This window comes from Aquarana catesbeiana, linkage group LG12 (assembly GCF_042186555.1).
Source record: "Aquarana catesbeiana isolate 2022-GZ linkage group LG12, ASM4218655v1, whole genome shotgun sequence".
Lineage (NCBI taxonomy): Eukaryota > Metazoa > Chordata > Amphibia > Anura > Ranidae > Aquarana > Aquarana catesbeiana.
The window spans coordinates 8,281,197-8,297,665 of NC_133335.1; the positions used below are offsets into that span (position 1 = coordinate 8,281,197).

The 16,469-nt window shown below is 45.1% G+C and overlaps 1 protein-coding gene and 1 long non-coding RNA gene across 2 annotated transcripts in view; one reads left to right on the forward strand and one right to left on the reverse strand.

Moving 5' to 3' along the window:
• Positions 1-4,943: 4,943 nt before the first annotated feature.
• LOC141113873 (uncharacterized) overlaps positions 4,944-16,469 on the forward strand; it is a 235,118-nt gene continuing 223,592 nt past the window's right edge. The window contains exon 1 of the long non-coding RNA XR_012236823.1: positions 4,944-5,054. This is a non-coding gene — a long non-coding RNA (uncharacterized lncRNA). The remainder of the gene's footprint in view (positions 5,055-16,469) is intronic.
• The window catches only part of LOC141113871 (breast cancer anti-estrogen resistance protein 3 homolog), a 47,246-nt gene continuing 42,620 nt past the window's right edge, over positions 11,844-16,469 (reverse strand). The window contains exon 10 of the mRNA XM_073607205.1: positions 11,844-12,839. Within this exon, the coding sequence (XP_073463306.1) occupies positions 12,637-12,839 (203 nt within the window). The 3' untranslated portion in view covers positions 11,844-12,636. The remainder of the gene's footprint in view (positions 12,840-16,469) is intronic.

A 16,469-nucleotide genomic window follows, 5' to 3' on the forward strand; every position in this document is an offset into this window, starting at 1 on the left:
GAGGATTTTCTAGCAGTGCGAGGAATAAGTTGTTTTACTATGTTTTATGGTTTCTTGCATCATGCTTTTTACATGTTTACTATTATGTATGCCTACTATTATGTACAGTGGCTTGCGAAAGTATTCGGCCCCCTTGAACTTTTCAACCTTTTGCCACATTTCAGGCTTCAAACATAAAGATAAAAATTTTAATTTTTTGTGAAGAATCACCAACAAGTGGGACACAATTGTGAAGTGGAACGAAATCTATTGGATATTTTAAACTTTTTTAGCAATTAAAAAACTGAAAAGTGGTACGTGCAAAATTATTCCGCCCCTTTACTTTCAGTGCAGCAAACTCACTCCAGAAGTTCAGCGAGGATCTCTGAATGATCCAATGTTGTCCTAAATGACTGATGGTGATAAATAGAATCCACCTGTGTGTAATCAAGTCTCTGTATAAATGCACCTGCTCTGTGATAGTCTCAGGGTTCTGTTGAAAGCGCAGAGAGCATCATGAAGACCAAGGAACACACCAGGCAGGTCCGTAATACTGTTGTGGAGAAGTTTAAAGCCGGATTTGGATACAAAAAGATTTCCCAAGCTTTAAACATCCCAAGGAGCACTGTGCAAGCGATCATTTTGAAATGGAAGGAGTATCAGACCACTGCAAATCTACCAAGACCTGGCTGTCCCTCTAAACTTTCAGCTCAGACAAGGAGAAGACTGATCAGAGATGCAGCCAAGAGGCCCATGATCACTCTGGATGAACTGCAGAGAACTACAGCTGAGGTGGGAGAGTCTGTCCATAGGACAACAATCAGTCGTACACTGCACAAATCTGCCCTTTATGGAAGAGTGGCAAGAAGAAAGCCATTTCTCAAAGATATCCATAAAAAGTCTCGTCTAAAGTTTGCCACAAGCCACCTGGGAGACACACCAAACATGTGGAAGAAGGTGCTCTGGTCCGATGAAACCAAAATCAAACTTTTTGGCCACAATGCAAAATGATATGTTTGGCGTAAAAGCAACACAGCTCATCACACTCAACACACCATCCCCACTGTCAAACATGGTGGTGGCAGCATCATGGTTTGGGCCTGCTTTTCTTCAGCAGGGACAGGGAAGATGGTTAAAATTGAGGGGAAGATGGATGCAGCCAAATACAGGACCATTCTGGATGAAAACCTGTTGGAGTCTGCAAAAGACCTGAAACTGGGACGGAGATTTATCTTCCAACAAGACAATGATCCCAAACATACAGCAAAATCTACAAAGGAATGGTTCACAAATAAACGTATCCAGGTGTTAGAATGGCCAAGTCAAAGTCCAGACCTGAATCCAATCGAGAATCTGTGGAAAGAGCTGAAAACTGCTGTTCACAAACGCTCTCCATCCAACCTCACTGAGCTCGAGCTGTTTTGCAAGGAAGAATGGGCAAGAATTTCAGTCTCTCGATGTGCAAAACTGATAGAGACATACCCCAAGCGACTTGCAGCAACAAAAGGTGGCTCTACAAAGTATTAACGCAAGGGGGCCGAATAATTTTGCACACCCCACTTTTCATTTTTTTATTAGTTAAAAAAGTTTCAAAAATCCAAAAGATTTCGTTCCACTTCACAATTGTGTCCCACTTGTTGGTGATTCTTCACAAAAAATAAAAATTTTATATCTTTATGTTTGAAGCCTGAAATGTGGCAAAAGGTTGAAAAGTTCAAGGGGGCCGAATACTTTCACAAGCCACTGTATGTACTTTAAATCGCATGCTCTGCTGGATGTTTTATACAAATAAACACATCTGTGGTCATATCCTTGAGTCCTTTCATGCACCCCTCATTTAAAGTTCCAAAACCCCCTTTTTTCTCATTAATAGGGGTGGAGATTATGGTCACATAATTCTCATTCCAAGTCCCGCAAACCCCCTTTGTTTCTTGCCCTAGGAGGGTCCCTTAGACTTTTTGTTGAGTCTTCTTCTAGGAACAACCAATTGTCTTGTTTGTCCAGCTACATTGATTGTTGGTGATTCAGAAGCTCCAAAAACGAAAATGGAGGGCTGATGGGAAGACCCTCCTATTACTTGAGTGGCAGCCGCCACCAGTGTAGGGACCTGTGTTGGTACAGTTGTACCTGGTCTCTGGGATGGTTCCTCAGGCACCTCCCATGGGCACCCCATGAGAGGTGCCCATCAGATGTGCCAATCAGTGCCCAACAGCTGCCAGCAGTGCCCCCTCAAAGTCTCTGTGGCCACCAGAGCCCACCACAGTGCCATTCAGTGCCAATCAGTGCCCAGCAGTAACACCTGTCAGTAAATCATCATCAGTGCTGCCCATCAGTGCCACCTGTCAGTGCCCATCAGTGCCGCCTATCAGTGCCCATCAGTGCTGCATATCAGTGCCTCCTTATCAGTGCTCAGCAGTGCCGCCTCATCAGCGCTCGTCAGTGAAGGAGAAAACAAAATTTTATGACAAACTAAAAATTTTGTTTAAAAATTTTTGTTTAAAAAATGTGGGTCTTTTTTAGTTTGTTTAGCAAAATCCCCAGAGGTGATGAAATACCACCAAAAGAAAGCTCTATTTGTGGGAAGAAAATGATAAAAATGTAGTTTGGGTACAGTGTTGTATGACCGTGTAATTGTCATTCAAAGTGGGACAGCGCTGAAAGCTGAACATTGTCCTGGGCAGGAAGGGGGGGAAGTGCCGGTATTGAAGTGGTGAATCTTCAACTGCCAAATGCTGCACATGTGATCCGTTATGACACCAGCCATTGGATGGTTTGAGAGCACAACCAATGTGACGGTTAACATTCCCGACATGCCGGAAATAGAAATGTTTTTTGAAGCTGTTAAATCGATGGGTTTACTTCCTCTTTAATACGTGTTTTTTTTTTAAATAGCGCACAGGCACGAGGATGCAGCTTTTTTATCTGACAGGGGAGATGATATAAAGATCAGATTGTGGCTTAACGATAACTTTAATATCTCCTTCTGTTCTAAAATTCTTTGAAAACAAATCATTTTGGGATGAATTTTTGATCCATGAATGTAGGTGACAGACTACTTTTTGTATCTATCACTATCCATAGTACTTACCAATCTCGGTGTCTGTATCTCGGTGATGTCCATTGGCTTTACAGCCGGAACCGAAAACATCCAACAACGGCTCTGAAACGGCCGCGTAAAAACGCCCGGGTCCTCTTCATCTTGGGGGGCTTTTTGGTTGGGGTATCTGCAGGCTGGTCATTGATACCTCCTATCATAGCTGCTCTTCTTTTGCTGGGTTTCTCTTTGGTGTTTTTCAGAGAAAGAGAGGTCCTCCCTGCACATCAAATCTTTTCATTTCTTTTATTTTATCATTATTACACACCAATTATTTCTCCATTTTTAACCCTTTCACTGCCAAATCATATTTTCCTCCCTTTTTTAACCCTTTAACTGCCAAGTCAAATGTTTTTCCTTTCATTTAAGAAACCAATTCCCCTCCCCCCTTTTTGTTTTTAACCCTTTCACTGCCAAACCATATCCTTTTTTTTCCTTTTTTTTTCATTTTTAACCCTTTCTATGAACCCTTTTTTTTTTCAAAACAAAGATTTTTTTTAAGTTTTATTTTTTTTAACCCTTTCAGTGCCAAATCAACTTCTTTTCTTTCCCTTTTTAACCCTTTCACCGCCAAAACCAATGTGTTTTTCACATTTCTTGCCCATATTTTAAAGTATAACTAAAGGAAAACCTGTTTATTGTTAGTGTTGGGTGGAGTGGAGAGGGATTAGAACCCCTGTCAGGTTTTTATTGCGGTCTGCGCCGCCTTTAGGGAGATTCATTCTCTCTATTTATCATTACCAACAAAAGTGAAAGGAAAATTCCAGATTTTGGGTTGTCACCAGAACAGAAATTAGAGGGGAAATCTTCCAATGGGGACACTAGTTCTGGTGACACCCAGGGATGATGTCACTTTGGGAGGATTTCTCTCACTTATTTTTTGGTTATGGGAAACAAAGTGAAGGCAACCCCCCCCCAATGGGGACACAGATGGCAAAGAAAACCTGACAGGGGTTATACCCCCCCCCTTACGCTATTGTAAATGACAATTTCTTTTTTATCTGGTATGCGGGGGATGGTGGGGACTCAGTATAAAAGAGGGTGCAGCATATTACACATGGGGCTATGGGGGGGGAGGGGGGAGCGCTCAGTCACTGTTGGAAATTTTTGCTGATTTCTGCTCTCCCAGCATTCCATAGTTTGTGAAATGATGAAGGCCCCAGTCACTCCTCTGACATACATCTGGGTGGCAAACACCCAACAAGCATAGCGCCCCCCCATTGATTTCAGTGCGTTGCCCTATTATGCCCCACAAGCCTGACAAAGTATCTCATGACGCGTTCCACTTTTGTTTTATTTCCCACACATTTTGCCACGTTTCTTGTATTGGGGTCTCACATTTGGAGGGGACATTTACAATAAATGTCACTACAAGCGTGAGGCACATATTTTTGCATGTTCCGGGGGATTGCGTGGAAACGTGCATTTCTGTTACTGGAACGCACAGATGTGACCTGGAGACTGATATGGTGGAAAGTTGTCATCGCGGCATGCCGTGTTCCGCCATATTTTCATTTTGTATCGGTGACCACCATACAAAAACTTTTTTTTTTTTAGAAGCAGCCAGTTATGTGTAAAGAGTTTTTTCTTTGGATGGAAATGTTGGAGAAAAGTACTTTGTCTCCTTTATTCCGGAGTATGAAGAGCTGTAAAATGTGCTGTGAATGTGAGCAGACAGGGAATGTCTATGGCTCTGATCAATTAATACCATCAAACCACCAACCTTCCCAAAGCTTCAGAAGATGGGGGGGGGAGGGGCACATTTTCTTAAAGGGGGGGCTCCCCACAATTTCTGGGTTATGGGGGGAGGGTCTCACTGTTGCTATGGAGATAAAGGGTCTCGCTTTGTAATTGTTGTCTCTACAGAGGGCCGTACAAGCCCAGAGGACCCTCCGCCACCAACAAACCTCTCCAGGGGATTAGAAGGATACCTGCAGGTATCGGCAATGGAGAAGAGGAGTCTGCAGAGCCAATCCAACAGGTAGGCCATGTGATAATGATCAGTCATCTATTTCCATCCTGTATATTGTACAGTCCCCCAAGGAGCTTACAATCTAATCTCCCTAACTCACATTCATACACATACTAGAGGCCAATCTACCTCCCAGCATGTCTTTGTAGTGTGGGAGGAAACCCACGCAGGCGCAGGGAGAACATGCAAACTCCAGGCAGGGGGCGCTGTGTTTGGGAATTGAACCCGACAACCCCGGTGCTGCCAGGCGGAAGAGCAAACCACTTAATTCCTCTAACTTGTGGTGGGACTGCAGCTTCTTGTTGTATGTTTCTGTACAATGTAACAGCTCCTATGCTGCACTGCATGTGGATGAAGCTGGACTGCTAGGAAGATCTTAGTCTGCTAAAGACAAGCAGTTTACTCGTAGGGCCGTTTTATATTTAAATGTCATTTTTATTAAAAAGCCAAAAGAGTGAAAAGAGAATAGTTTGTATAGAGAGGGAAGATGGTGGGGGTAGGGGCGGTGCTTGGAGGATATTATGGGATAGAAATCTGCTGATGGAGCCGGTGCCGGTCTGGGCACTGGAATGTGGGAGGAGCTTCGTGTCGATTGTGGGAGGAGCTTGGGTGATTGGTGGAAATCCATTGAGGGGAGAATATATCTATTGGATGAAGAAACGCTGAAGAAACGGTGTTCCAGCCGCAATTTTTTTTTTTTTAAAAGTCAGCAGCTACAAACATTGTAGCTGCTGACTTTTAATAAGGACACTTACCTGTCCAGCGAGCCCGCGATGTCGGCCCCCCCCCAAGGTCGATCCATCCATCGGATCAGGTGCTGGCGCTGCCATCCTAACGAAGGAAAACAGGCAGCGGAGCCTTGCACAGGTCCCAGAAGACAGCGCGCCCCGTTTCGCAGGAGGCAATGCGAGGGATGAAGAGAAGGAACAGCTCCGCGGAGAAGGAAGTGGCAGATTAGGACGACTGCCTAGCAACAGCCATTTCTGGTAAGTAAAAAAATTTTTTTTTTTCAAATGTTTTTTTTAATATATTATAAATAGACTGTTAATTTTTTTTTTAGGGTGGTCCTCCGCTTTAACCACTAACGCTGGGCGCTTCCAGCGTAAAAGTAGCCTAAAGTTAGCCTGATTTTTTTTGTATACTATGAAAGATGATGTGACGCCAAGTGAATAGATACCTAATATGTCACGCTTTAAAATTGCGCACACTCATGGAATGGCGCCAAACTTCAGTACTTTGAAATCTCCATAGGTGACACTTTAGACAAATTTACAGATTGCATGTTTAGAGTTACAGGGGAGGTCTTGTGCTGGAATTATTGCTCTCGTTCTAACGATCGCGGCATACGTGACCTGCGTGTATCTGGCTCTGATACCAGCCAGTGCCTCACCCGCCACTGACCTCATCGCACGTCTCTGGACCAGAGGTGGGCCGGAGTCAGCTGCCGGAGTCTACGGAGACCAGGGGAGGTGGAAATGAGGGGGTGCCGTGGTTGCACAGAGGGGCCCAGGATCTGGAGGTGATCTGTCTTTCTTCTGCTGCCGGCTGCTGAGATGACGGTGTGGGGGGGGGGTGGAATGAGGGGCAGAGACGAGCCTCTCTGTGGGGGAACAGAGAAGTGCAGGATCTGGAGGAGATCTGTCTTTCTTCTGCTGCCGAATCCTGAGATGGGGGGGTGGAGTGGGGGGCAGAGACGAGCCTCTCTGTGGCGGAAACAGAGAAGTGCAGGATCTGGAGGAGATCTGTCTTTCTTCTGCTGCCGAATGCTGAGATGGGGGGGGGGGGGGTGGAGTGGGGGGCAGAGACGAGCCTCTCTGTGGCGGGGCAGAGAAGTGCAGGATCTGGAGGAGGAGTTCTGTCCTCTCCCCTGCTGACGGCTGCTGAGACAAGGTGAGGTGCGGAGGCGAGCGTTTGCTTCTCTGCAAGGCTATTACATTTAATAGGTAAAAATAAAGAACAGGTTCACTTTAAGCTAGCCAGACACCAGCAAAGCAAATTAACACTTCTTAAAAAAAAAAAAAAAAAAAGTGTGTGACTTTCACCGATGAATAACAACTCGCATGCTAGTCGCTGGTTGGGAGAAAAAAAAAAAAAGAGTGTGGTGCCGGCTTAGCAAATTTTCTCATTGTAATTACTCTGTAGCATATACTTACCCCCAATACCGATAATTACGTGAGATTATTTTACCTACAGTACGTCAATAAGAAAGGGTCCGCAATTGTGTAAAAATAAGCTTTAATATTTTATTTTTTACATATAGTTACATATATAGTATGCAAATTCTTTAATAAAAATAATAAAAAAACAAAAACAAACAGCAATATCAGTCTGCCAAGGTTTTACCAATATAACTGTTTAAAGTGAAGGGCCAGTTGTACGGGGCACTGCACTGACCAATGGGAAGGTACCGTATACTATATAAAGTGTAAGGTTCAACTGAGTGATACAAAAGGTGAAAGGATATAAAGTATCCATGCACTGGAGGGGGGGGGGGGGGGGGGGTTGGGGGGGGCATCATCAATTCCAATCAGGTAAGGATTTTCACTGATACAGTGAAACCTCGGGTTGCGAGTAACGCGGTATACGAGCGCTTCGCAAGACGAGCAGGATTCAAGCCGCTGGGGTGTGCAGTACCGCATTTGGCCAGAGGTGCGGGGGCGCCGGTGAAGCTCGGAGACACTATGTTCCCGAGCATCTCCGAGCGTCTCTGAGCGCCCCCGCACCTCTGGCCACATACAGTACTGCATACACCAGCAGTGACTGTGGAACCAATTATCCGAGTTTCCATTGACTCCTATGGGGAAACTCGCTTTGATATACGAGTGCTTTGGATTACAAGCATTCTTCTGGAACGGATTATGCTCACAATCCAAGGCACTGCTGTATACCGATATACTGTAAAGCATTTTATTCCCATTATCAGTGGTATGCCTTAATGCAGCGTTGTTCCTCAACTCCAGTCCTCAAGGCGCCCCCAAACAGGTCATGTTTTCAGGATTTCCCTCGAATGAAACAGCTGTGGTAATTATTAAGGCCGTGAAACTGAGCAAATCACCTGTGCAAAATAATGGAAAGCCTGAAAACATGACCTGTTGGGGCGCCTTGAGGACTGGAGTTGAGAAACACTGCCTTAAAGTGGCTGTAAACGCTCCCTAGTGACTTTTAACTATAGGCAAGCCTAGAATAAGGCTCACCTATAGGGAGTGGAAATATCTCTTAAACGTGCGCCGTTCAGGAGATATTTCACTTGTAGTGCGCCAATGATGTCATCGGCGCTTGCGCTGTGAAGAAACGGACCACCGTGCCATTTCTTTCCCCCCAGCGCATACCGTTACGTGACGTCACGCGGCTCTGGCCAGTAAAGCATGCTTGTTATACTCAACATGGAACCTAAGGGGTTAATCCTTCGCATTGTGTAAAAAAAAAGGCTGTTTGATCCTGTCTTCTCTAATCCTTCCCTTCTTCCACTGACCCCACTGCCATCAGAGCCTTGGGGGGGGGCACTTTGCACATGCTCAGTTTGTTGTGTATTGCTGGGAGGGTGCATGTGATCGGCACAAGGCCAATCAGCACTGTCCAGACAGAGGGTCAGGAGTCATGCAGCCTCATAGGACAATCAGAGGAGAATGAAAACTTCTCCTACAAGCTTGAACCAGACACTGATAGAAGTCACAAGACTGCTGTATACTGACGAGAAAAGGTAGTTGGCAGTTTTTATTTACTAAAATAATTTCTGTGTACTGTGGGAGACAGGATATAGTAAATGCAGGCTCCTGGGTTCAGTAACACTTTAATGGATGCAATGTTGACGTGTGTTGCGTTATGGCAGCCTATTGAAATGAATGGGGCTGCCAACGCACCAGATCTCACCAAGGATTGAAAATGCGGTTTCTTTTTTCAATGGAGCACAGCTCAACTTGCTTCACCGTGCATTGTGGTGCTCTGCAATGCATGGTGTGTCAGAGGTGCGTTGGGTTAATCCCTTTTGCGCCTCCCGGCCCTTTAAAAGCTAGGAGGCGAGGCGGGCATTCAGGTCACGGGACTGATGTGATTGGCTGTCACAGCGGTCACATGATCGGAAAGCTCCCGATCACAAGTATGCATCAGGAGCTTACCGATCTCCGCTGGCTACCATGATGGGAGCGCTCTCTCAGCACAGTACAGTGGAACCTCGGATTACGAGCATAATCTAGGAGATTGCTTGTAATCCAAAGCACTGGCATATCAAAGCGAGTTTCCCCATAGAAGTCAATGAAAATGAAGATAATTCGTTCCGCATTGACTTCTATTGCATGCAATACAGCATGTGGCCAGAGGTGGGGGGGAGCCGGAGAGCCTCGGAAATACTCGGGGACAGCTCGGCTGAACTCGGAAACCCTTGGAAAGGCTCGGAAACACTGGGGCACAGAGTATTTCCAAGTGTTTCTGAGTATTTCCGAATGGCTCTGAACCATCCCGAGTGTCACCGGCGCCCCCGCAGCTCTGGCCAAATGCGGTACTGCACGCCCCATTGGCTTGAATCCTGCTTGTTCAGCGAGACAACACTCGCAAACCGAGTCAGGATTCTAAAAAAAACCTGCTCGTCTTTCAAAACGCTCGTACTCGTAGACCAAGGTTCCGCTGTATATGGTTTTAACAGGGTCCCATATATGCGGCCGCTCCTGTGTTAAGGGCCAACCTGCCGAGTGGCCGCATATATGCATGTGGCCGGTGCCAAGAGGTTAATGCATTGGTATGTGTATTCCTTTTGCACACCATCCTAAAATCAACTATGTGGTTAGGAGGGGGACTGCAGCAACTCCAGGCTGGTCACGGTATATAACGTGGATAAAGGTATGTCATCAACAAGCCTTAAACATATTCTCCCTGGAGAAGAGACACCTGAGAGGAGATATGATAGCGATATACAAATACCTCAATGGTTATTCTAGCATAGGCCACTGCCATCTATAGATTTCTCATACAAGTGCAAGTCGTACTATTATTTAGTGCCACATATACAGTGTAGTGGTTTGTCATATTAAAGTGAATTACGCAGTTCATGTACTTTATGTGAATAATTCCTTGGAATATGGAAGATGGTACACAGTGCTTGGACATTTGGTGGGGGTCTAGTAGAGGACGCACATTCTTTGGTCATCTTGTTGTGGACATGACTTGACATCTTGCATTGGGTCTTCTATAATGGTGTGACATCTTGTGGTTGAGCTAGTGGATGATACACAGTGCTCTGACATCCTATGTTGGGTCTAGTAGATCATAAATAATGCTTTGGCATCTTATAGTTGGACGAGTAGATGGTACATAGTGGTAGAACACTTTCCACTGGTCTTAGTAGACAGTGCACATTGGTTGGGTATTTTCTGAAGGTTTGTACACGTGATGCAAAGTGGCCAGACATTTTTGGATGGTCTAGCCCAGTGGTCTCCAAACTGCGGCTCCTTGCTTGCCTTTATCTGGCCCTTGGGGCACTTTTTTGTCCACAGATGCCAACAATGGGGCACAATTCCCCCCACTGACAAAAAAATAAAGGTGCACAATTCCTCCCAATGACACCAACGATGGGGCACAATTCCTCTCAATGACACCAACGATGGGGCACAATTCCTCTCAATGACACCAACGATGGGGCACAATTCCTCTCAATGACACCAACGATGGGGCACAATTCCTCTCAATGACACCAACGATGGGGCACAATTCCTCTCAATGACACCAACGATGGGGCACAATTCCTCTCAATGACACCAACGATGGGGCACAATTCCTCTCAATGACACCAACGATGGGGCACAATTCCTCTCAATGACACCAACGATGGAGCACAATTCCTCCCAAGGACACCAACGATGGGGCACAATTCCTCCCAAGGACACCAACGATGGTGCACAATTCCTCCCAAGTGTACCTAGGGCACATTCCTCCCAATTGTACAACGGGACACAATTCCTCCTTATGACACCAAATATGGGGTAAAATTCCTCCCACTGACACCACGATGGGGCACAATTGCTCCCAAGGATACCAACGATGGGGCACAATTGCTCCCAAGGATACCAACGATGGGGCACAATTCCTCCCAAGGACACCAACGATGGGGCACAATTCCTCTTAATGACACCAATGATGGGGCACAATTCCTCCAAGGACACCAATGATGGTGCACAATTCCTCCCAAGTGTACCTAGGGCACATTCCTCCCAATTGTACAACGGGACACAATTCCTCCTTATGACACCAAATATGGGGTAAAATTCCTCCCACTGACACCACGATGGGGCACAATTGCTCCCAAGGATACCAACGATGGGGCACAATTCCTCCCAAGGACACCAACGATGGGGCACAATTCCTCTCAATGACACCAATGATGGGGCACAATTCCTCCCAAGGACACCAACGATGGGGCACAATTCCTCTCAATGACACCAATGATGGGGCACAATTCCTCCCAAGGACACCAACGATGGGGCACAATTCCTCTCAATGACACCAATGATGGGGCACAATTCCTCCCAAATATACCTAGGGCACATTCCTCCCAATTGTACAATGGGACACAATTCCTCCTTATGACAACAAATATGGGGTAAAATTCCTCCCACTGACACCAGTAATGGGGCATTGTTTATTTCCACTGATGTCAGGAAATTTTCTACTCCCCACTGGCCACAGTCCGGCCTCCAGCTAAAATCTGAAGGACAGCAAGCCGGCCCTTTGTTTAGAAAGTTTGGAGACCCCTGGTCTAGCCAACTAGACAATGGACACATGGTCAAGGGTAAGATGTCCATTTTAGAGCATTTTGTGGTAGTTTTACTATTTAATGAACTACAGGCGGTCCCCGGGTTACAAACAAGATGGGGTCTGTAGGTTTGTTCTTAAGTTGAATCTGTTTGTAAGTCGGAACAGGTACATTTTTCAAGTGTAACTCCAGCCAAAAAAAATATTTTTAAGCTTTTTGGATAGCATAGGGAAGGGTTATCACCCCTGTAACGTTTGTTTTGATGTCTGTGTCCCTGTTCAGAAGATTTCACCTCGCTTTCTGTCCCAATGACAATTGGATTTTGAAAATTTTGGGTTGCTGTGGAAACAAGCCTTGATGATAAAGCATCAGTGGAGACACCTTTTTCCCATAATAACTCTTACAGGAGTGAATTTCCCTTCCTAGGGGTAGATTTCCTCTCACTTCCTGTTGTCTCCCTCCGTTTGTAAGTAGGAGTCGTTTGTAAGTCTGATGTTTGTAACTAGGGGACCCCCTGTACTAGCTGTAGGTGGCCATCTTGAAGTATCTTGATGATGTACATTTGAAGAACATTCTGTGGTGGGTCTAGCTGGTTAAATAAAACAGGTGCACTTCTTATAGTCTAATAGATATAAAAGCACCAAGCTATAAACAACAGAAAAAATGTGTGGGTTTAAAAGATGAATACATTTCGGTCAAGTAGATATACAGAGTAGCTGAACATCTTGAAGCTGGTATAGGTGAAGTATGCACCTCCTAGAGAATTGTAATGGATTTAGATAAATGGCTCAGAATCTTCTGGTTGACTTTTGTTGGATGTAGTTGACCTACTTTTGATTAGATATCAGTCTAGTAGGCAGCTCCATACACAGAACTCGCTAACCTACTTCTTTGGGTCTCTGGCTCCAGTTTCTGGGATAAAACACTCAAGATCTGGTCAAACTTCTTGTATCTTTCACTCTGTTCAACCGCGGCTCCTTTACTCCCCCAGAAAATCCTTAGGGAGAACTCCGTCTGGAAGGCCTCTCTCAGTTCGGGCTGAGGAACAAATCCTGCATAATAAAGACCAATAAACTGTATTATTACAAATCATCTTCTCTCACAGGAACCTGGTTAGCATAATTTTATTCTGCGATTACCTCCTTGTATTACGTTCTATTCTTCCAATGTTTCCTTCCAACCCATCTCTTAACCTTCATCTGTTTAGATAAAGTAGTTTGCTGTCCTTTTTATCACTAATATTTAAAGGGGTTGTGACAGGCCCTCCCAGGACAATTTTTATATAATTTTATAATTATTTTTTTACAAAGAGCCCCGTTGGGGGGGCTTTGGTGATGTATCAGGGGTCTAAACAAACCCCTGATGTCTCACTCCGGGACAGGGGCTTTTAGAGGGGACTGCAGGCTAGCCTCTTGCCTACTGATTATGGGCCCTGACTTTTGAGGATGCTCTATTTTTTAGGAGGTGTTTGCCTGAGGGACCTTTGGAGTAGTCTTACTTCGGATTTAAGTCCATGTCTCCCCGAAACATGCAGACTCTGGGAACTGAAGAACCCAGATTACAGATTTGGGGCCTCTATGCCCAAACCAGCAATGACTGTTTCAACCCCTCCTAGATTCACAGCAGATGTTAATATAATCGTCTCAAAACAACCTGATGCTGGGGTCTCCTTCTATGATCTGTTTGTTAAAGTGTTTATAAAGTCTCTTAAAAATAGTAAACATGTCATACTTACCTGTTCTGTGTAATGGTTTTGCACAGAGCAGCCCAGATCCTCCTCTTCTCGGGTCCCTCTTTGGCTCTCCTGGCCCCTCCCTCCTGTTGAGTGCGCCCCACAGCAAGCAGCTTTATATGGGGGCACCTGAGCCGAGCCACAGCACCCTGTGTCCATTCAGACACTGAGCCGTGGCCTGGCCCCCGCCCCCTTTCTCTCCTCCATTGGCTGACTGATTTTGATTGACAGCAGCGGGAGCCAACGCGCTGCTGTCTCAGCCAGTGAGGAAGGGAGTCCCGGGTAACCGAGACAATCCTACAACATCACTGGATTAAGATGGGGCTCAAGTAAGTATTAAGGTGGCTGAGGTGGGCTGCTGCACACAGAAGGCTTTTTATCTTAATACATAGAATGCATTAAGATAAAAAAAAACCTTCTGACTTTAAAATTACTCTAAGGTGTTGTGTGTTTATTGTTAAGTGTGTGCCTCCTAGGTGTGCATTCCCATTGTTCATTGAGTTAATTGAGTCACCTATTGTTTCTGTCTGTTGGCTAATCCTCTCGGAGGTTCCTACATAATAGGATTAGTCTTGTGTCAACTTGGTTATCTAACCATTGTCTGATGTTTTGGGTAATATTTGGTTTTATTATTCATGTGGTGACTGCCCTACTTTTGAAGTGTATAATAACCTATTTCTGTTCAATAAAGAGTCATTCCTTTGGTTTTACCTCAACATCTTGTCCGTGTACGATGCTTGTCGTAAAAGGGCTGGTGTTAGCTCTTGGTCTGCTGGAAGGGTTTGGAGGGCAGGAGGCACTGTTTGGCAGAAGCACCCAAGCGGGACGCCAAGCGGTCCATCACAGGGTTATACCAGCCAAATCTTTTAGTTCTGGATATGGTTCAGGGTTGGGGCTACTCTCAGGATTTTATTGTTGCCCGTCCCCTTGGGAAGGTCTACTCAGGTGACAAGCATCAAAGGTGGGATTTGCCCTTACATTGTAGGTCAGGAGTGTCCAACTCCAGTCCTTGAGGGCCACATACAGGCCAGAATTTTCATATAAGAAAAATCCATTTACAGACTCTTTGGGGGTGATTTACTAAAACTGGAGAGTGCAAAGTCTGGTGCAGCTGTGCATGGTAGCCAATCGGCTTCCAAGACTGACCATACATTATGCAATTCTTGTATAATTTATTATTTTATTTACCAAAACCATATAATGTGAGGTCAAACCTAAACACTTTCAATTTGTATGCAATCAGGCAGGCCCTTATACTACATATTTGACAGTAAATCTAAAGGAAATGGAATAAGAAAATCATATAATGATGTATGGCCAGCTCAACTCAAGCTTTTTATATTAAGCTTTGAAGAAAAAACCTGGAAGCTGATCGGCTGCAATGCACAGCTGCACCAGAGTTTGCACTCTACAGTTTTAGTAAATCTCCCCCTTTGTAAAAGGCACCTTCCTAAATGTACTGTTGTCTATTAGAGAAACACTATGTATGTGGATCCTGACTAGGGCTGCCACCTTTGCTTCAAGTCAAACGCGAACATTTTAGCGGAGCACAGCAAATTTTTTTTTTTTATATTATAAACTATACATATATTTTGCAATTAAATAACATTTCTAATTATATGAAGTTTATCACAGGAGTCCCCACTTACATCAGAGTCCACAGAGTTCCCCTTTTACATCTGAACTCACAGAGTTCCCTTACACTGCAGACTCTGATGTAAGGGAGAACTCTGGGGACTCTGACATAAGGGATGCTCTGGGATCCCTGATTTAAAGGGGAACACTGAGAACTCTGATGTACGGAGAGGACTCTGATGTAAGGGGGGACACTGCGGCCTCGGGTATAAAGGGGAACTCTGATGTAAGGGGTGCTCTGAGAACCCTGATTTACCTTAGTGTACTCACTCAGAGGCAGGGGAGAGAAGGGGGGGAGTGGGGAAGACAATCACAGACAGGGATGGATGGTGAGCTCACTCATACCCTTGGCAGTCAGCACCTCTCTTCCAGATGTATCTGCGGCTGCTGGACTTCAAATAGGGGGAAAAGGCGGGAGGAAGAGGAGCAGGTTGAGTCCTCTCTCCTCTCCCGTCTGTGTGTGTGTGTGTGTGTGTGTGTGTGTGGGGGGCGGGAGGGGATTGTTAGTGTTGGCTTTGGGCAGTGTAAAAGAGAGTCTAACAGACACTCTCAGGTTAGAAAACTGCAGCCAGCAACGCTGCTGGGAAGCCATAGTCCAGTCTGAATAATGTGTCCGGGTTTCAGTCGGTCTGAAACCCAGACACATGATTCAAAACCCGAACTTTACCCGGACAGGTGGCAACCCTAATTCTAACCCTTGAGGACTGAAGTTGAACACCCCTGTTGTAGAATTTTTTTAATTTTTCGCTCTTACTTCCTGTGAAATAACTCCCTCTGGGACACATACAGCAGTAAAAACTTAGCTGACTTTCTTTCCCTTGCACACTCTAATCGGAGGTTGGACTTTGAAGGACTGAGATACCTTTGAATGAATGAATACCTTTTATAGACCACTATAGTGATGGAACACTTGAATTTATTTTTTTCTGTTTGAACCATCAGGGGTGTGCACAATTGGCCTCCAGAGACACACTAATGGCCAGATCTCTGGTTCGGGATTTGTTGTTTCCAGGACAGCAGATACTGGAGACCGGAGGAGTCTACACAATGGGGAACCCCCCCATGTACTCCATGCCAAACAAAAGCTCTGAGCAACCAGCTTGTGTTGCTTGTACTGTATATATAGAAAAGAACATTTCTCAGTATGGAGTGTACCGTTAACTGTTCTGTCTTTACTCTTTGTTACTGCATAGTTGTTCAGCTGCTCCATTCTTTAAAGCAAATACGTGACCAAAAAACGTTCATACGTTCCTTGTGTTGCAATTGCCTCCAGTTGTGTTCTATTCTAGATACAGTGCCTCCAGGTGTCTTCTAC